General features: G+C 41.0%; 1 protein-coding gene across 1 annotated transcript in view; it reads left to right on the forward strand.

The window, feature by feature from the left end:
- The window catches only part of sh2d3ca (SH2 domain containing 3Ca), a 46,729-nt gene extending 26,737 nt beyond the window's left edge, over positions 1-19,992 (forward strand). Inside the window, exons 4-12 of the mRNA XM_017489813.3 lie at positions 7,774-7,902; positions 9,882-10,306; positions 11,141-11,265; positions 11,962-12,437; positions 13,266-13,381; positions 14,498-14,669; positions 14,774-14,885; positions 16,448-16,654; positions 17,086-19,992. Coding sequence (XP_017345302.1) covers positions 7,774-7,902; positions 9,882-10,306; positions 11,141-11,265; positions 11,962-12,437; positions 13,266-13,381; positions 14,498-14,669; positions 14,774-14,885; positions 16,448-16,654; positions 17,086-17,261 — 1,938 coding nt within the window. The 3' untranslated portion in view covers positions 17,262-19,992. The remainder of the gene's footprint in view (positions 1-7,773; positions 7,903-9,881; positions 10,307-11,140; positions 11,266-11,961; positions 12,438-13,265; positions 13,382-14,497; positions 14,670-14,773; positions 14,886-16,447; positions 16,655-17,085) is intronic.
- The last annotated feature ends 2,181 nt before the right edge of the window (positions 19,993-22,173 follow it).

Here is a 22,173-nt window from a genome sequence, read left to right on the forward strand (position 1 = left end):
CAATTTTTTTGGGGAAAAAAAGAACAAAGACCGTCCCACTAAGCCGTAAAGGAATCGTTCTGGAGATGCGATTCCAATTACCTTCCCAGATGAGTGGAGCTTTGCTATAATTACTCGCGCCTGAACCTCTTTACACATATTGACGATACGATTAATCACACGTCTAATTCAGAGCAGCAGCTGTGTCTCACGTAGGCCCTCCTGCGTCACGTGCGTCAGGTTTCCTGCCTGGAGCTCGGAGGATTAGCTCTGAAAGTGTCCAGTGACCCGTGACTCCCTGCAGGACATCTCCTTACTGCTGGCCCCTCTAATGGAGCTCTGCATCCACGCCGTTCTGGGAGCTTCACCCCAGCGGGGCATCTGCACTCAGTCACCGTGAGCGCGCTCTGATTGGCTGGTGGAGATGGGTGCAGGGGGCGGGGTGTCGGGGTCTAAAGGGGATGTCTGATGGGAACCGGGTGATGAATCACACTTGAAGTGTATTCATGACAGCCAATGGGGGAGTCGACCCCATTACGCTCAGTGTGTGTGTGTGTGTGTGTGTGTGGAGAGATACATGGCCACACATCATATGGGCATGTTAAAGCCCTCAACACGTGCCATTTCTGCTTTCTTATATTGCTTTTTGTGGATTAGCGCAGGTCACTGTCCCAAGCCGAGATCAGAAATCACTTTAGAAAAAAAAATCACACGTGATGGTGTGTTTTTAACATGTGGTCATTTCAAGCATGACATTGCACACGTGAGCTCAAGTAAGCACGTGTGACATAATGTGAATGATATGCGATCACGTAAAAAGAAATAAATCATGTGCGACAAAGGCACGTGTGAAAAGAAAATAATGGGAAAAGAAATGAATCATTTGTGAAAAATAAATCAATAATTCAGATAGGAATGAATCATATGATTCATGTGATTCATATTTTAAACAAGAAAAGAATCATATGTAAACAAAAGTCACATGAAAAAAGTGAATCATCCGGATAAAAAAAAAAACAAACAAACGTGAATGAATTATATGATTCACATTTTAAATAAGATAAAAATCATATGTAAAAATAAGTTACATGTGAAAATAAACGAATCACGTTAAATAAAATCACGTGAATGAATCATATTATTCATTTGATTCAAATTTTACCTAACAGGTCAATGATATGTTGTAAAAAAAAAAAAAAAAAAAAAAAACCCAAAAAATCACATTAAAATAAATTAATCAACACGTAAAAAAGAAAACACGTGAACAAATCATATGATTCACATTTTTAACACGAATGATTCACAAGTCACATTTATATATTACATATGAATTATGTGTAAAGAAAAACATATTAAAATAAATGAATCCTGTGTAAACTGAGATTAATATTTATCATAGAATGTTTGTGTAAAAAGAAAAAGTCAAACATGAAAAAAGTGAATTATGTTGAAAAAACATAATAACGTAAAAAATGAGTGATGTATTTTTTCAAAAAAAGTCACATGCAATGAGAAATGAATCATGCGTACAGGTCCTTGTGTAAAATCTGTCTAAAAACCATGTGCGTAACCATGAAACCATGTGCTTTCACGTGTGAATCACGTGATTATTTCACACGTAAACTTTTGTGACTTTTCTATTCGCTAATTTGCTAATTCTGCTAACAGAGATGTAGCAAATGCTAGCATGCTAGTCTGTTTTCTGTCTCATTCTGATGATGCTAGTCGTCTGTGTAGGATCAATAATCTTCCTGAATTAGTCTGTGCATCAGACTGTGTGTGTGTGTGTGTGTGTGTGTGTGTGAGAGAGAGAGAGAGAGAGAGAGAGAGAGAGAGAGAGAGAGAGAGAGAGAGAGAGAGAGAGCAGATAATAGAAAGCTAAAGCACTAAAACTCTTAACAGTACATAACCCGCTGTTTGGACGACTCACAAAGACACACACACACACACACACACACACACACACACACACACACACACAGAGGAGGTTATGTTGAAATGGATGTTGATGTTTTTCATGAGTAATGACGGTGCAGTGTGTTATAATAATTTTTTTTTAAAAACACAGTTTTGGGGACAGTCGAGAGAGCAAAATTGTCCGTTCTCTCTGGGTGGGAGGGGCCTACTTTCTCTCCCCTGTCAATCACAATGACACTATCCTCTTGTGAGCTCAGGTATGGGGAAGAGGGCCGATAGCACTTTCCTCGGAGTGTGTTAGGAAGCATGTGTTAGCCTTCACCCTCTCGTAGCTGTGGTGTGATAGGCCAGAGCTGACCGGTGGGCGGGAATATGCAAATATATTCTTTATTTATTTCTTCACCTACTCATTTATTTACTTATTTAGCACCTTATACTCATCCTAACACTCAACCTTCATACGAACCCGACACTGAGGATGCTGTACAAAGTGTGTAACAAAGAGTAATGCATTTAAAAATATATATGTACAAAGAAAGCAGTTGTAGTTGGAGAACTAACAGGCTAACTGGTTTATACGTGTATATGTACTGTGGGTACTGTATATATCTGTCCAGGTGCAGGGAGCGCGTGGAAGCCTGTGTGCTCTTCTGCTGTTGTGTTCTGCTGTTGAGATGCTCTTCTGCTCAGCACGGTGTAAAGAGTGTCAGCTGGAGTCATTCTTCTCCTGGTCATTCTCCTCTGAACTCTCTCCTCAGCCAGGCCTTTCCATCCAGAGAACTGCTGCTCGCTGGATGTTCTTTGTTCTTCGCACCACTCGGTGCACAGATCTAGAGACTGGTGTGTGTGAAAATCGCAGGAGATTTCTGAAACACTCAAAATACTCAGAGTCACTGAGATCTCTGCGATTTCTTCTCTGGTCTGATGTCTGACGTGAACGTTTGCTGAAGCTCTGGACCTGTATCTGCGTGATGTTTTGCACTGAGCTGCTGAAACGTGATTGGCTGATTGGATAATTGCATAAATGAAGGGTGTATGTGTCAGTCTGTGTGTGTGTGTGTGTGTGTGTGTGTGTGTGTGTGTGTGTGTGTGTGTGTGTACAGGCAGAGCTGGCGTGTCCCTGCAGGAAACTAGGCCTGCTAGAGGACTCGCTCTATGTGGGACAGAGTAAAGACAAAAAGAAACGAGGTTGTTCCTCAACTGTGTGTGAAGAGTGAAAGGCAGACCCTTCTCTCTCTCTCTCTCTCTCTCTCTCTCTCTCTCTCTCTCTCTCTCTCTCTCTCTCTCTCGCTTGCTCTCTTTTCTGCTCTCTTCTCTTCTTGTCTTCTCCTTTTCTTATTTTTTTCTATTACTGGTTTTTTTCTTCTCTTCCCTTCTCTGTTCTTCGACTCTTCTATCTTTAATTCTCTTTCTATCGTCTTCTCTTTTTTCTTCTTTACTTCTCTCCTCTTCCTGATGGATTATTGTACAGAGCAGTAGCGCAGTCACAGACGCATAAACAAACACAATAAACCTGAATCCTCTCGACTCAGCCTCGCATTAATAATACAGTGTGCTGACCAGAAAACTCCCTCCTCCTCCTCTCTCTTCCTCTCCCCCCTCTCCCTCCTCCTCCTCTCTCTTCCTCTCCCCCCTCTCCCTCCTCCTCCTCTCTCTTCCTCTCCCCCCTCTCCCTCCTCCTCCTCTCTCTTCCTCTTCCTCCTTCTCTCTCATCTTTACTCCTCTTCCTCCCCCCTCTCCGCTTCCTCTCTCCTCTTCCTCTACCTCTTCTCTCCTCCCCCTTCTCCCTCCTCTTCCTCCTCTCTCCTCTTCCTCCCCCCCTCTAATCTACCTCTCTCCTCTTCCTCCCCCGCTCTCCTCTACCTCTCTCCTCTTCCTTCATGCTCCTCCTCCTCCTCTCTCCATTTCTTCCCCCTCTCTCCTCTACCTTCACTCTCCTCCTCCTCTCTCTTCCTCCTTCTCTCTCCTCTTTACTCCTCTTCCTCCTCTCTCCTCTTCCTCCACCCTCTTCCTCTTCTTCCCCCTCTCTCCTCTACTTCTCTCCACTACTTCCCCCTCTCTCCTCTACCTCCTCTCTCTTCCTCCTCCCTTCTCCTCCTCTCTCCTGAACATGAAGTGGCTCGTGTGCAGATCTGTTTTTTCCCCATGGTCGCAACACCAGATTATTGTTTCGGAGCTCGAGGCCCAAACACCCAGCGTGCTCCTCCTCTCAGCCGCCAAAGTCAATTACAGCGGTATGAGATCACGTAGGGACGGAGTGTGCGGACGGACGTGCGCTCCTTCCCCCGAGGCACCGGGGCAAAAGTAATAACTTCATCCACTTGACCCTGCAGCTCTGTTACACATGCTGCACACACACACACACACACACACGCACGCACACACACACACTCAGGAAGATAATCAAACCCGAGCTGAGACCACCACCACTCCACTTCAGCTCCTACATCCATGTCGCACTTTAGAGAGAGAGAAAAAGAAACAGATGCTAAATCAATTTATTTTGGAGGAAGCGAAGAACAGCGTGACCTAGAACACACACACACACACACACACACACACACACAGAGTCACATCTACCCACATGTTGGTGGATTTTGAAGCCCTCAGCTCCAGTGTACTTTTGATTGATTGATTTATTACATTTTTTTCTGTCAGGATTATGATTTTGTAAATAATTTTTATTTATTTATTTATCGTGAAATTAGAATTCTACTGCGGTTTTAAAAACCAATAACCAAAAAGCTTGAGGTATCATTCATGCTTACTTTAAATATTAATATATTCAATAATTCTGTCACTTTAACGCTGCTTTAACAAAACAGAAGGAGAAATGAGCGAATTTATAACGATTACTCCGTGTATATTCGATTTCTTGCATAATTATAAACACAACACACGTCACACGGTGTTTTCTTCTATATTTATATTATTATACTCCCCGTGTTATTTTAGTTCGTTTTAGGGCGTTTGTATGAAGTTTCTGTTTTAATTGTAGTTTTTGATTTTTGATGGATATTTATTTCAGACATATTTAAGGTAATTACGATGTAGGATTCTGTTATACCGCACAAACATGCAGCTTTAAAGCCTTTATCTTAAAGTTACTTACCCAATGCAACGTTTCCAGAAAAAAATATGTATGTATATATATTATACTTTTCATTTTAAAGACTTAAAATGACAACAATGAGACGTTTAGTGTTTTGAGTTTCACAGAAAAATATTTATTAAAATATTTCATTGAAATATGAAAATGAATCATTGCTAATGACTTCTTTATAACTTTATTTTTGCTTTATTTTGGGGCATAAACTTTTAGTACACAAAGTTTTTAGAGAAACAGGAAAATAGTCCTCCATATATAATAATAATAATAATAATAATAATAATAATAATAATAATAATAATAATAATAATAATAATAAATAATAATAATAAATAATAATAATAATAATAATAATAATAAATAATAATAATAATAATAATAATAATAAAAATAATAATAATAATAATAATAATAATAATAATAATAATAATAATTATAATAATAATAATCTCTGACCCCTCTGTTCCAGTCGCTGTCTCTTTTATTAACACAAATAAAGCAGTGTTTGTCTCTCTCTCTCTCTCTCTCTCTCTGTGTGTGTGTGTGTGTGTGTGTGTGTGTGTGTGTGTGTGTGTGTGTGTGTGTGTTTTGTTCAAGGTCATGGTCTTACACTCTGACACTGTGCCTGAACTTCATCTCAGCTGAAACACACAAAGCGTCTATTGTGAATCTCTCTCTCCTCTCTCTCTCCTCTCTCTCTCATCCCTCTCTCTCCTCTCTCTCTCTCATCCCTCTCTCTCCTCTCTCTCTCTCATCCCTCTCTCTCCTCTCTCTCCTCTCTCTCTCCTCCCTCACTCTCCTCTCTCACCTCCCTCTCTCTCCTCTCTCACCTCTCTCTCTCTCCTCCCTCTCTCTCCTCTCTCTCTCTCTCCTCTCTCACCTCTCTCTCTCCTCCCTCTCTCTCCTCTCTCTCCTCTCCCTCCTCCCTCTCTCTCCTCTCTCTCCTCTCTCTCCTCTCTCACCTCTCTCTCTCTCCTCCCTCTCTCTCCTCTCTCTCCTCTCTCTCTCCTCTCTCACCTCTCTCTCTCCTCCCTCTCTCACCTCTCTCTCCTCTCTCTCCTCTCTCTCTCCTCTCTCTCCTCTCCCTCTCCCTCCTCCCTCTCTCTCCTCTCTCTCCTCTCTCTCCTCTCTCACCTCTCTCTCTCTCCTCCCTCTCTCTCCTCTCTCTCCTCTCTCTCTCCTCTCTCACCTCTCTCTCTCCTCCCTCTCTCACCTCTCTCTCCTCTCTCTCCTCTCTCTCTCCTCTCTCTCCTCTCCCTCTCCCTCCTCCCTCTCTCTCCTCTCTCTCCTCTCTCTCCTCTCTCACCTCTCTCTCTCTCCTCCCTCTCTCTCCTCTCTCTCCTCTCTCTCTCCTCTCTCACCTCTCTCTCTCCTCCCTCTCTCACCTCTCTCTCCTCTCTCTCCTCTCTCTCTCCTCTCTCTCCTCTCCCTCTCTCTCCTCTCTCTCCTCTCCCTCTCTCTCCTCTCTCTCCTCTCTCTCTCCTCTCTCTCCTCTCCCTCTCTCTCCTCTCTCCCCTCTCACCTCTCTCTCCTCTCTCTCCTCTCTCTCTCCTCTCTCTCCTCTCCCTCTCTCTCCTCTCTCCCCTCTCACCTCTCTCTCCTCTCTCTCCTCTCTCTCTCCTCTCTCTCCTCTCCCTCTCTCTCCTCTCTCTCCTCTCCCTCTCTCTCCTCTCTCTCCTCTCTCTCTCCTCTCTCTCCTCTCCCTCTCTCTCCTCTCTCCCCTCTCACCTCTCTCTCCTCTCTCTCCTCTCTCTCTCCTCTCTCTCCTCTCCCTCTCTCTCCTCTCTCCCCTCTCACCTCTCTCTCCTCTCTCTCCTCTCTCTCTCCTCTCTCTCCTCTCCCTCTCTCTCCTCTCTCTCCTCTCCCTCTCTCTCCTCTCTCTCCTCTCTCTCTCCTCTCTCTCCTCTCCCTCTCTCTCCTCTCTCCCCTCTCACCTCTCTCTCCTCTCTCTCCTCTCTCTCTCCTCTCTCTCCTCTCCCTCTCTCTCCTCTCTCCCCTCTCACCTCTCTCTCCTCTCTCTCCTCTCTCTCTCCTCTCTCTCCTCTCCCTCTCTCTCCTCTCTCTCCTCTCCCTCTCTCTCCTCTCTCCCCTCTCTCCTCCCTCTCTCTCCTCTCTCTCTCTCGTCTCTTGTCTCTCTCTCTCTCTCATCTTCCTCATCAGTTATTCCTCCCACTGTATCTGTGTGACACGAGGAAGTCTTTAATACACCAGATCTGAGCTTCTACGTGTGTGTGTGTGTGTGTGTGTGTGTGTGTGTGTGTGTGATATAGGAGATATTTAAAGCCCGGCTCTGTGGGTATTAGGTGAGAACAGAAGTGATGATGAACTGCGTGAAGCTTTTATTTTCACGTTCCTGATTCACATGCACAGGAATTGAATAAGATCGAGACGATGGAGTTGTTCTAGAACCTTCGTGTTCTGCGTGCTTGGAATGAAAAGGTTTAAGATATTATTCATGAAAGACACTTTAAATACATTAAAACGGACAGATTTAACACTTCAATCAATAACGTTTTAGCTGGTGTTTATTTTATGCGTGTTAGATATAAATATATGCTACATTGTATCGCACATATACGATATTGTATTTTATTTATTTAAATTGTATTGTACTGTATGTGATGTTTACTCTTTTAAATAATTCCCAATTTGTCTTCTCTGTATGTTTTTAATTTTCATGAATATAAGAGTGAAAATAATTGCTGGAAGAAAGTCGATACAACTAAAATTGTGTGTGTGTGTGTGTGTGTGTGTGTGTGTGTGTGTAGTTCTCCAAGGAGAAGTACCTGTTGGAGTCTCCCCCGGAGAAGCTGAGGAAGGAGCTGGAGGAGGAACTCAAACTCAGCAGCAGTGACCTGAGGAGCCACGGCTGGTACCATGGCCGCATCCCACGCGAGGTGTGTGTGTGTGTGTGTGTGTGTGTGTGTGTGTGTGTGTGTGTGTGTGTGTGTATGTACAGTATACTGTATTATTGATTTATTTCCTCATGTTACATTTATCGAGTACCTTTCTAACACCCAAGCTTGCTTTATAAAGAAATCTATTCACAAAGTAGAACATTAATAAACAAACAACAATGAATCATTTTTTTTAAAATAAATACGTTTGTAAGAAAATAAAGTACAGGAAGTTAACTTTAGTTATGTAAGTCCAGTATCTGTCGCAAGTATCTTTTATTACAGTTTATGATATGAATATTATAAACACATCGTTTCACCCAGTATCACACGCTTACAGAAAAATACTTCATTAAAAAAGTTCCACAAAGCTGCTTGTGGCAAGGTTAGCGTTGGCGATGCTAAGCTGGAGGCTATTAGCTTCTTTTACTGCGAAATTAGAAAAGCACATTTCAGACACCAGTCCAGGATAGGATGAGTGCATTTGGGATTCATTTCTACATTTTATTTTTGGCTGGATTATTGTTTTAGGCAAAAATGAACCAGGTTCTTTTTTTATGTATTGAATATATATGTCGGATTAATTTATTTTAGCATGCGTTTAGCAAAATATACCCCAATTATACTATCCTAATTAATTATTTACACGTGTACATTTATGGGTTTCTATATTTTCAGTATGTGAAGGTTGGGAATAGAGACTAACAGGTAAACACTGATGTAGTGTCCTGTAGTATTAGCCTAATCGTGTGTGTGTGTGTGTGTGTGTGTGTGTCTGTGATAGTTAGCATAAAGCACTCTGTTAGCTGCCCACGCTGTCTGTGGTGTGACTACAGCCATCTGTGTGTTGGTGTTAGTCCAGCTGGAGGACAGGAATCTCCACATCCTCCTCTTAAGCCTGATCTGGTAATGGTCACGATTCTGCTGCAGTATAACAGAGCCGTGCTTACAGCGCCCTCTGGTGGACAGTTCTGGTTTAACCTTTATAGCGGGAGCACCAGGATAGTGAGGAAGGGGTGCCAATATTTATGACACATCTTCATTAATTCAAAGTGGTGCCTATGGGAGAAAGAATTGGGTCAAAGAGGTGTTGTCAATGTGCCTATCACTCCTAGTAAGAAGGCGTGGTCTATCAATCCAAACGTAGTAGGTGTGGCATCTGTGTTAATCAGTTCAAAGGAAAGAGGTGTGGCCTCTCTGTGTCTGTCTGTCTTAATAAAGGAGGCGTGGTCTCTGTACCTGTCAGTTCAAAGGAAATGGTCATGGCCTCTGTGTATACATGTTCAAAGAAAGGAGGTGTGGCCTATGTATGTATAGGGTCAAAGAAAGAAGGTGTGGCTTATGTATATAGGTTCTAAGAAAGGCGGTGTGGCCTATGTATATCTCATTTCAAAGTAAGGAGGTGTGGTCTCTGTGTATACAGGTTCAAAGAAAGGAGGTGTGGCCTGTGTGTATACAGGTTCAAATAAAGGAGGCGTGGCCTCTGTATATATAGGTTCAAATAAAGGGGCTGTGGCCTCTGTGTATATAATTTCAAAGAAAGGAGGCGTGGCCTCTGTATCTGGCAGTTGGAAGGTATGAGACAGGGTTTGTGTGTATATATGGTCAACGGAAGGAGGTGTGGTTTCTGTGCCTGTCAGTCATACTAAAGAAGGCGTGGCCTCTGTGCCAGATAATTGATAACTATAATTATATAGTGTTATTATTAGATTATAGATAGTTATTTTATATTACTAATGTATAGATTATATGATAGATATAATTCAGTAATATAATCTTAATGATTGTATAATACATTTCAGAACACACATTATGGAAGTACTTTAATTAATAAATGAAGATTATAGCACAACCATTTAAATCTGCCACCTGAAGAAGGAATGATTCAGTAGTTTGATTAAAATCATTGTTTTTACAGCTGTACAGATCTCCCCGTTTCTGCACATGTGTAACGTATAACATTTAAAACTTCTCTGCAGGTGTCGGAGACGCTGGTTCTGCGCAGCGGGGATTTCCTGGTGCGAGACTCGCTGGCCAACGCGGGTGATTACGTGATCTCGTGCCGCTGGCAGCAGGATGTGGTGCACTGCCGCATCAGTAAGGTTCTGGTGAAGAGCGGACAGACGAAGGTGCAGTTCCTCCTGGAGGACGAGACCTTCGACTCGCTGCCCACTCTGATCCGGCACCACGCTGGCACCGGCCGGCCCGTGTGCCCGCGCTCCGGCGCTCAGCTGCTGTGCCCCGTCAACCGCACAGTGCCCCTCAGGTACCTGGAGGCCACGTTTGCCCTGGCGAGCGGGAGATCGGGGTCACATTCACCGTCCGCTCAGCGGGGGGCGCACATCAAGAGACGCAGTGTCACCATGACGGATGGCCTGACCACCGAGAAGATCATCCCCCACAGGTGAGTGAGGAAGATGATGATGATGATGATGATGAACAGGTTTATAGAGACTGGTCAGAGAAAGGCTGTTTATAACTGCTATAGCATAAGTGAGAACAGGAACGGATTTGTTTCACAATCTTTCAATGTAACTATAAACGGATAAAAAGTATGACTCTTCAAATTAATTGCAGTGGTGTAAGAGGAATAAAACACTCAGGATGTGCCGTTATAGGAAAACAATCAACACAGTGTATTATTACTTATTATTAAATGAATGCCCCACAATTATATATATATTTTCCCATAAATTGTTTATACAAATAGTAATTTTATGATCAAAGGAACTCTAAAAACATCGCTTCTGTCATGTGATCGGAGTCTAACTGTCCATCTTACATCATCAGCGATGCCGAGTCGAGTGAAGTGACCGATTCTCGAGTGTCAGACACCAAAGTGAAGACGGAGCAGGGATGCAGCTGGTGTGTGTGTGTGTGTGTGTGTGTGTGTGTGTGAGTGTGTGTGTGTGTTCGAGTTTGTGCATGTGTGTGTGTGTGTGTGTGTGTGTGTGTGTTCTAGTATAGACCTCTCCCTCATTCTCACTCTTTTCTCCACAGTGGTTTTTCTTTCACTTCAAGTCCCAGCATGCATTGCGTCTGATCTGAGCACTGAATGTGTCACCAGCTCGTTTAGTCTTGTAGCAGCACGCGTTTAGCTAGACGTGGCTTGTGCTAGTCGTAGCTTCACCATACAGGATAGAAGCTCTAACATGAAGAAGGACTGTGTTAGGTTGTGTTTTTAATGTGTGTGTGTGTGTGTGTGTGTGTGTGTGTGTGTGTGTGTGTGTCACTCCAGTCCATCCACAATTCACCATAAAGATGCCATGAGGAACTGTGCGCTCAGCATGGACCAGATCCAGGAGATGCGCTGTCCCCTGTCCCCTGTAGGAGAAGCTCCTCTCTCACCTGCCTACACCTCCAGTATGTCCACACACACACACACACACACACACACACACACACACACAGAGAGAGAGAGAGAGAGAGAGAGAGAGAGAGAGAGAGAGAGAGAGAGAGAGAGAGAGAGAGAGTAGGGCACTGGTTCTTTCACAGAGAGACAGAATGCATCAGATATTTTAATTAATATTGATGAGATGATTACTGATTCCTTTTCTCTCTTCCTGCATCAAGCACCTGCATCTCTCTCTCTCTCTCTCTCTCTCTCTCTCTCTCTCTCACACACACACACACACTCATTGTTTCACTGTCTGTCTTTATTAGTTTGTCTGCCTGCTTTGTCCACTATCTCTCTTTCGCTATCTTTCATACACTTGTCTCTGTCTCTCTTTTTTGTTTCTCTCTCTCTCTCTTTCTTTGCGTATAACTGTATTAGTTTTTCTATCTGCCTGTCTTCGTCTGTCTCTCTCTTTCTCTGTCTCTCTACTTGTTTTTTAAATTAATTCTCTCTCTCTCTCTCTTTATTGATCTGTCTTGTTGACTGTCTCCCTCTGTGTCTTTCCATTTCTTTCTTTCTTTCTTTCTGTTTTCATTCTTGTCTGATAATCTCTCTCTCTTTGTCTCTTTACTTCAGTTTATGTCTCTCTGTCTTTCTCTACCTGCAACTGTGTTTCTCGCTTTATCTCTCACTGATCTTCTCTCTCTTTCTTCCGTCCCCAGTTTCCCGTCACAGACATGGCTCGGGCGGACGTGTTTTGGCCGTCATTCCACCTTCGCCGGTGATGCGACGCTCCAGCGAGCCTCACCTCTCCCCTTCCTCCTCCAATAACAACGTCGTGTGTTCAGACACGCCCCCCAGCGCTCACGGCTGCCCCTCAGACGGTTCGGAAGGAGGGGGCAGTTACTGCGAGTTGAGGCCGGGTCAACCCCCAACGCCTCCATCCAAGAGCTACGTGGAGAGGCTGAGGGTGGAGGAGGGCCGAGCGCCAGGCTCCGCCCCCACCGATGGAGGAGAGAGCTTCACCGTTCCTCTGGTGGAGAGCAGTTCGTGCTTGAGACCCGGGCAGTACCAATCGGCCCTGCTTCCTGCAGAGAATAAGCCCCTGGAGATGGGGGTCCTGAAGAGGGTGAAGGAACTGTTAGCTGAAGTCGACCCTAAAACAGCGGCCAAACACATCACCAAGGCCGACTGCACGGTACGAAAATGTGTTAGAACGTATTTATAATGTATAACGTAAGTGTTATATCACACACGCGTCTGACCTACGAAGGCTCATACCATCAGAAGTTTTAGAGTTAGCTTCAAAGAGAAATGGGAAAAGGACGTTGTGACCAAATATGGAAAGTAGGAAACAGGAACCAAGTGCAACCTAGCAGCAGAAAGAGTCTAAATGAAAACAGGAAACAGTGACCATAAAAGGAAAGTAGTCCGGGAGTTAGAGTGGACTTTGGACAGTAAAATATTTCCTCAGAATTCTGAATATTGTTTTGAATATTACATAAACAGTCTTAAACATTTCAGGAACCACTGCAAAAGAAATGTGCACAACAGATACGTAAAGTGTTTCTGCCTGGCTAGAAATGAATAATAATGCTAATTATGCTAATTAATAGCTACTAGCTTTCATTTGTCATTAGTAAAATTAGCATTTTTGTTGTTTGTGTATTTCTTTAAGTAGCCACCACACACACACACACACACACACACACACACACACACACACACACACACACACACACACAAACATTGCTGATTGGTAACATCTGGGACCAGTGAACACGCCTCTAACATCACACACTTCAGCAAACTTACATATGTTCAGTCTTCTCCTGTTAACATCTGCTCAGAGGACACGCCCACTTCCTCCAATTCTGCCTCCATCCAATCAGATTAAAGCTCGTCATTATGCAATAAGACCTGAATTACAGATTAATTAAATGTTGCTGGTCCTGAGTGTGTGAATAAATTTGAATAGCAAGACCAAGATTAAATGTTCCTTTGGCAACTGTGTGGCCATCTGCAGGTTGCTAGGATACTGGGTGTTACCAAGGAGATGCAAAGGATGATGGGAGTGGGTTCCGGGCTGGAGTTGCTGACTCTACCACATGGCCATCAGCTGAGACTGGACCTGCTCGAGAGGTCACACACACACACACACACACACACACACACACACACACACACACACACACACACACACACACACACACACACACACACACACACACGAATGGATATACATGGATATATAAAGGCATATACTGTACATGGCATGTCCCTGAGACTATATATGAAAATAAGAGCCTTATAATTCCATATATGGAAGTAGAAACAAGGAAGTAATTAGCATTCATATATGCAAATGAATTTCCACAGATTTTGTTAGCCAGCTCGCTAACATGCAGCATGTTATACAGTATCTTCAGTGCTGATGCTAGCTAGCGGAGTACCATAAGCTAATCTGACAGGATTTCTGAGAAAGCCTTACTATAAGTAAAAAATAAAATGTAAGAAAAACAATATTAGACCGTATTGAACACATGTTTTTTTGGAAAACAAACCCATTGAAATTAGTTTTTGCTATTTTGTAGTTGTATCTAATATTATTCATCTATGATTGTCTGGATCAGTAACGGTTCTAGCTTTCGGGGTTCTGCGTGGAACCCTGAAGGGAATGGGAAGCCCTCTGTTGTAGTGTTCGCGATTCTTTAAGGATTCCTAAAAGAAGGACAGACAGGAAAAGCTAGCTAGTATGTACTGTAGAAAGCATGTAGCTAGCTCGCTTATTGTTACTAGCAGGATTTCTAGCTAGCGTTAGCTTCATTCAAATCAAATTTGGAAAAATACATAATCATAATACAAAATAAAAGTCATACACACTTTGGGTTCTTTAATGTAATCTTTATTTCCTAGGACTGTGATATGCTAATATTGCTAATAATTAATTAAAATTAAGCTGCTTAATTATGCTAATTGTTTCAAAGTGTATTAAAAGTCTTCCTAGTCTGTTTTTTTTTTTTTTTCAGTTCTTACCCTCACTCTGATTGGCTAAAAACAGTGTGGTGGGTGAACCTCATTTGCATATAGCTCCATGACGTTTCTCCACCACACAGTGTTGTAGATTTTGCAGAAAGTAAACACTAACACAAACTAGTTGAGTCACTTTGTTCTCACTAATATTCTTTTACTCAGACGGAATGTTCTAGATGATGTGACTTGACCTGATGGCCAGCTGTGCTACTTTTTTCTCTGCAGGTTCTACACCATGTCCATAATGATGGCGGTGGACCTGCTGGGCTGTACGGGCAGTACGGAGGAACGAGCAGCTCTGCTCTATAAGACCATCCAGCTGGCAGCAGAGCTCAAGAGCACCATGGGAAATATGTTCGGATTCGCCGCCATCATGAGAGCCCTTGAACTCCCGCAGGTCAGAGGAGAGACAGAGTTCTTAAGTCTATTAAAACATCTTCATTTCTTCGTTCTTCATTTCGCCATGATGTGGAGTGGAATTTAACATGGCGTGTTCCTCAGATCTCACGCTTGGACCAGACGTGGATGACGCTGAGACAGAGACATACGGAGGGAGCCATTTTGTATGAGAAGAAGCTCAAACCCTTCATGAAGGGCTTAAACGAAAGCAAAGGTGAGGATTTGGGCTAGCTAGAGACCTGTCTATACAATCTATCATCCATTACCTCATTTTTTAGTTCAGATGTAGACACGTTCTTAACAAAGATGCTTACGTTCTTACTAATTGCTGTTTGTAACATTTATTTCCAGGAATGTCATGTGCAATTTGCAAGTTTGTTCATCCACAAAACAGTCTTTCTTTATGCAATTATATATTTTATGCTATAACGATTGAAATAACGAGCATAGCAGATGTATAATTTACAATTAATAGAAAAAAATAGATGATTTATTAATGATAAGAGCTCCGCACTACTGTTCTCTGCTATGAAATCAGTTCACTTATAATATGCAAGAAAAAACAAAGAAAACGTCGGGCCTACCTGACTAAGTAATACCTACCTGCCGATAACCAATTAATCAACCGATCGTTTTTAATCTTGATACTGAATGAAAACATAACGCTGATAGGAAAATATTGCTGAAACAGTACTGACTGTACCATGAAAATGTGCTGCACTTTTTAAAAATTATATATATATATATATATATATATATATACAAATATAGAAATATTCATACATATTAACTATTAATAAATATTAAAGTTAATAAAAGATATACATCCAAACTGAACCAAAAAGGAACACTGTAAATAACAAATAAAAATGAATTAAAAAAAAAAAAAAAACACTGCAAATAACACAACTAAATTTGTCAGCAATAGTAGTTATTTCGCCTCTAGAGGCCGCTCTCGTACTGTTTAACGATAGCGGACCCTTCCCCGACCGATCGCTAAAATCTAAGTGCAATCGAGCTCTTATTTTATATATTACTTTCATGTGAAGGTGAATCACTGTATCATTTCTGAGGAATATAAAAGCAAACTGAGCAAAAAAGCAGTTACGATTGAAATCAACAGATAACCAAAATATCTTTATAGAAGAATAAAAGGATTTTAAAACAGATTTTTTTTAAAAAATAGTATTTTGGCTTATTTAAGGTAAATGTAGAGGTGTATGATATAACAATGTTATGTTGACATCATGATAAATTATATCGCAATATACTGCTGAGACATTGTGGATATTTTGATATCTTTATCCAAATTTTTAAAATGTTTTTTTTTCTAAATGCATTTGTAAATCCACTCTATATATCGCCATTTTATTAAATGTTTCATTTTTTTAATATAAATAACTATAATAAATAAAAATGAGCACTTGATTTAAACATGATTTTTTTATTCCACCGTAAGTTTCAGCATTTAATAATTTAACATTAGACGTGAAAAATAAATATTAGATATGATCACGTGACCTCGGTGATGCAGTCATCCGAGTTAACTCAGCGTTAACGTGATCGCTTTTTCGAATGTGCGACTTTTATCGCGGAGGAAACGTGTAAGAGAGAAAGTTACGACAGGTGTCCTCCAGAGCAGCTGATCCCGTCCAAATAGGGCTGTGTGTTTATGTGGATAATCTTTAAGCTTTACGTTGCCATCTTTTAAAAAGAATAGCGTACAGTGTTGCTTTTGTCCCATCACCTGCGTTTGTGTGTGTATGTGTCTCTCAGAGAGCTCCGTGCTGTCCAGCACGTCTTTCCCACATGTGGTGCCCGTGTTGTGTCTGTTGGAGAAGGGCGTGGCTGTGGGGGAGGGGCCAGAGCCGTGGGATACTTCAGAATGTGGCGTGGACGTGGTCATGAGCCACCTAGAAGCAGCACGCAGCATTGCACACCACGGAGGCCTGTACCGCACCAACGCCGAGAGCAAGCTACACGGTACTCAGTGTTTTTAGCGCATTTGCAAACCATGAATATCATTTCTGTTACTAACAACTGAAATGAGTTTAAAGCTATATTGGGTAATAATTAATTAGCTAATTAAAGAATTAATTGTATAGGTAACATGGGAAAAAAATATTTGCTGGATTGTAGTAGTATAAACCTTGATAGTTTCTTTTATATATATATATATATATATATATATATATATATATATATATATATATATATATATATATATATATATATATATATGTATATTAGCTCCGCCTCCAGATGGAACACCAACTTATCCCCGCCCCTTTTCCGTAAAAGGCTAGTCGTACGGCAAACTGTGAATACGGGATTGAATAGAGAATGGCAAAGACTTTCACTGAAGTGTGTTAACCCGTGTGTGTGTGTGTGTGTGTGTGTGTGTGTGTTTGCAGACTTTCAGGAGAGAAAGGAAGTGTCAGAGATCTTCTGCACGGAGTTCCAGATGAGGCTGCTCTGGGGAAGCCGAGGTTCCGAGGGGAGTCAGAGCGAACGCTACGAGAAGTTCGACAAAGTCCTCACGGCTCTTTCGCACAAGCTGGAGCCTCCTGTACGCCACAGCGAGCTATAGCAGCACCCGCCACCCCCGTCTGACACATTGGTACTGTCCGTCACCTCACTGTCTTTCCCACTTCTGGGAGAGACCATTATAAAGACAGAGGAAAGTGAGAGAGAAAACAGAAGAGGAGCATATCGAATCCAATCTACGAATAAGGTACAAAAGGGGGCGGGGTTTGTCCAGACGGGATGGCGCCGTGTACCGTACGGAACGCGGAACTACGGCAGGGGCGGAGTTTAAAAATCCTGACACCCAAATCTCTTTTGTGACTCGGGACATGAGGGATTGAGAAACATCTTTTTTGTGATCTCGGTATGCATGATCATCACGCCATCGTCCCGGACACTCAGAGACACGTCACACTCAGTCACGCATCTAACGTCTTAATGTAATGTTGCCAAAACTCAACGACCACTTTCTTTACAAAAATCTCCTTTTTATACATTTAATTATTATTATTATGTGTTTATTTTTATTTCTGCGTACAAGGAGCAATATGTGGCAACCGACACACACTCAGTACACAATGCTGTGGAGATGGTGGAGAGCCCAGCCTTTGGGAGAGTGTGTAGGGTTCAGGAGCTCACCCTGGTTCCTGATGAAGATCTCAAATCCTTGTAAAAAAAATTTTTTATATATATATATATATATAAAAGACTCAAATTGGTTCCTGTTGATGATCTGTTGAAGATCTCATCCTGGGTTTTGTTGAGGATCTCACCCTGGTTCTAGTTAAAGAGTTGAAGATATCTGTTGAAGATCTCACCTTGCGTACTTTGGAAAATTCTAGCCTACATCCTGGTTACTGTTGAATGTCTCACAAGAGGTCCTGGGAAAGCTTTTACAGTGGTTCCTGTTGAAGATGTCACCCTGGTCCCTTTGAAGATCTGTCAAAGATCTCATCCCGGCTCTGGTGAAGAGCTCCCCTGTCAACCTATTTCCTCTGCTGAAGTTCTCACCACAAATCCAGTTGAAATAGATCTCACCCTTATTGCTTTCAAAGATCACATCAGGATCTCACCCTGGTTCCTGTTTAAAAAAAAAAATATCACCATAATTCAAACTAAAGATCTCACCCTGGATCCTCTTCACAATCTTATCAGGATCTCACCCTGGTTCCTGTTAAAGCTCCTCTCCAGATTAAAGATCTCACTTGTTGGACTTGTTGAAGCTCATCTCTGAAGATCTGCCGTGTGGACTGAGACACCGAGGTGGACGTGCTGCATGTTGCTCCTTTCCTCCTGTCGCGGCTTTTCACCGAGTGCGAAGGCTGGAGAGAAACTGTGAAGCGTGTAAAACTGTTCTGCGTTCGAGTATGTTTTCATTTTCTCCATTTTACAGATGTGTGTGTGAAGGAAAGTGTGTGTGTGTGTGTGTGTGTAGGAGGTCTTCAGCATAAAGTCCAGTGTTATAACTGGAAGTGTGAATTTCCTCTGTGCTATGTTATGGACATTATAATGCTTTCATTTATGTTCATGGATCCTGTACCGTCTCAGCGCATATTTTTAAAAACAATAGCAGTCTTTGTTTATTTTATTTTTTTGGGTGGTTCAGGACGCAGTGAAAGAAAGAACTCCTGTTCGCACTCCTTATTTTTATTTATTGGCTTTAAAAGCCAGCGCTCTTCCCACTCTTCAGGTTAATCAGACTCAAAGTGATATACCTCTTAATGTAAATCTCCTTCCTCATATTAGTATTATAATTATTACTCACCTGTATCCTCACCTGATAATGAATGCAAATGCATTTCATTCTTTATTTCTTGATTTTATGATTTCTCAGTAGCTCTGAGATCAACATCATTAACCGCCTCTTTGTTAAACTTTATTCCCAGTGGATTAATAACACATTGTGGAGCCTCTATTTCAGGTCTTTTTTTTTTTTTTTTTTATAAAGGTGAATGTTAAAATGTTGTGAGAATGGAGGAATGGAGGAGCTCTGTATGCAATTCCACTCTGAGCCAGAAGAGGGCTCTGTACAGCAAGCAAAAAAAAATTAATAAAAAATGTTTTTTAAAGGGTGGGGGCGGGGGGGGGGGGGGGGGGATGAGAATTTGCACCAACATGGATTAAAAATCAAGAAGGTTTAATTAATAAATTAGTTAATAGAGGTTGGAAATTTCATTCTAAAGCACCTGAGATAAATCTTGTATAATGAAATTCTCACAGACGCTGCAGTAGAACCTAGAGAAAAATAAAATAAATAAAATTACAACAATGTTTAAAAAAAAAAAGAGAGAGAGAGAGAGAGTATAAGAGAATAACCAACATCATTAGAAAATTGTTATGGACATATTTAATATTTTACATAATCCTACTTTAGAGAGTGTCGTTGTTTTTTATTTCATTTTAAATTATTATTTTTATTATTATTTATTTATTTAATTTTCACTTATATGATTCAACACAAGCAAATTTCCATCATTTATGGACCAGTTAGGACAGGTGTAAATAGGAAACACGTGAATGAAATCCGGTTGAAATTCAGTCCACGTTGGTGCAAACTCACTTTCCAAGATTTTTTTTTATTTTTATTTCTATTTCGGACGGCACTGGGTGTTTTTCCTGTGCAGGTTTGACTGATGTAAGGATTATTTCATGCTGTAAATACAGGATGGACTAAAATTGATAGACAACATGTTTAAAGCTGATTTTGGTTGCATCTTCTTTCTTATGTGCTGTACATATGAGTATGTGATATGTTTTTCAATCTTTTTTCCAGGAAATAAAATACAATAAGCTTGCGTCCCTGGGTGATTTTCTTCTAGCTGTCCTTGAAAATGATACCTGATATTATTTTCGATTATTTTAATTCTTGTAAATCTTTGTAAATGTTTACTTGTTGTGTAGAAGGACAATTTGCCTGGTAACATAGTTTTCTGTTTTGTTGGCTTTATAAAATGTTTGATTTTAGATTTTAGATTGAAATTAAATAAGTTTTCACGTAGATGGAACAATCCAGGGGTCTCTTCAGCACAGATTTATTTTAGGGACTATTTAAATATTAGGCTTATTATTCACATGTGAAGAAGAAATAATAGAAGAAGAAGAAGAAGAGGAGGAAGCAGAAGAAGAAGGCTATTTATTAGAGCCATAGAGCTTTTTAATTCCTGAATCTTCCACAGACAGGACTCATTGGGTCCAAGTCGATATTGTTTAGAGTCTGATTTGGCTGAAATCAGTTTAATTCTAGTTCAGTCTAATAACTATATATAAGAAATTTTGGGAAGTTTTACAGTCATAATGTTGATAAATCTAATAGTTTGTTAACTGTAGTACTGCGGTTTGACCATCAGGGGGTGACATCAGCTAACAGGAGCAGATAGAATATTTATATATATATATATATATATATATATATATATATATATATATATATATATATATATATATATATATATATATATATATATATATGGAAAATACTTGAGTAATTGTACTTAATGTTATTCTACTTAAGTAGTGAAGCTTGTGCTTTACTCGAATATTATTTAAATTTGATATTTTTACTCAGTTAAATTTACAAGAGAAAGATTCCTCACGTTTTCATCCCGGCCTTCAAAATATTCCTTAAAATCTCACATGTCATGGAACTGGTATTTTTATTTACATTTCTTTATTTACATTGCTGTGAGAATGATTCGTGATTTCTCTCTCTAAAAATGAGTTTTTAAGATATCTAATCACATTTACAGCTAGCTTTAAGCTTGGTGAGATTGCTAGCTAGGTTTGTTTTGTTTTCATTTCAACCAGTCAAATTCTAGATTGATCAGATTCAGTAAAATATTTAATTTAACACGTAAATAAATAATACCTGCCAATATCACAATATCTATTAAAAAATGGTTCTGGAGATATTCGCATATTAAGTTTAGACTTTGTCATTTCCAGGAAAACAAACGTCCTGTACTAGTCTTCATCACACCCATGTGTGCTTGGTGAACATCTCATTCCAGATTTTTCCCCCTTTGGAAGGCTTTCCATTAGATTCTGGGGCGTGGCCGAGGGGATTAGTGATCATTCAGCTACAAGAGCGTTAGTGAGGTTGAGGTCAGGTGCGGATGTTGATGGTGTGATGATGATGTAAGGAGACTCCAGTTCCAGTTCATCCCAAAGGTGTTCAGTGGGGTCGAGGTCAGGACTCTGTGCAGGACACTCGAGTTCTTCCACCTTCTTCCAACCTTCACACAGCACGTCTTCATGGAGCTCGCTTTGTGCACAGGAGCGTCGTCGTGCTGGAGCAAGTCTGGGCTTCTTAGTTCCAGTGAAGGGAAATTGCAATGCTACAGCACACAGAGACGTTCAATACGATTGTGTTATTCCAACTTTGTGGAAACATTTTGAGGAAGAACCAGGTACGGGTGTGATGGTCAGGGTGCACATACTTTTGGCCATATAGTTTACCTCTGGGTTTTTTGGGGGGTTTTTTACAATTCATTTACAAAAGCTAAAATTCCAAGAAATTAAAATGAAACATAGGTTTCAGTAAAACAGCTGCTCATTCATTCTATTATTAAACTCCTGGTCAGGGTGGTGTTGGATCCCGATTCTTTCCCGGGAAAACTGGGTGAGAGACCATTGTAACATAGGGAATCTCTCTCTCTCTCTCTCACACACACACACACACACACACACAGAGGGAAATTTAGCATCGCACATCCACCCACTAGTATGTGGGACCCTTACAGAAAATTCTCATGTACATCACATGTTAATCATCACATGACTCACGTGTGACATTTACCTGTACATGTTAGCATTTGGTAGTGTAATGTAGGACATGTGATTTCTTTCCACAAACTCTATTTCATTTCCTATGTAGGGCATATGAATCACTATTTTTCACACGTGTGTGTGTGTGTGCTCACATATTGTTATATACATATGCATATTGCCATAACATTAAAACCACCTGCCTAATATTG

The sequence above is a fragment of the Ictalurus punctatus genome, chromosome 16, assembly GCF_001660625.3.
Source record: "Ictalurus punctatus breed USDA103 chromosome 16, Coco_2.0, whole genome shotgun sequence".
Taxonomy (NCBI): Eukaryota; Metazoa; Chordata; class Actinopteri; order Siluriformes; family Ictaluridae; genus Ictalurus; species Ictalurus punctatus.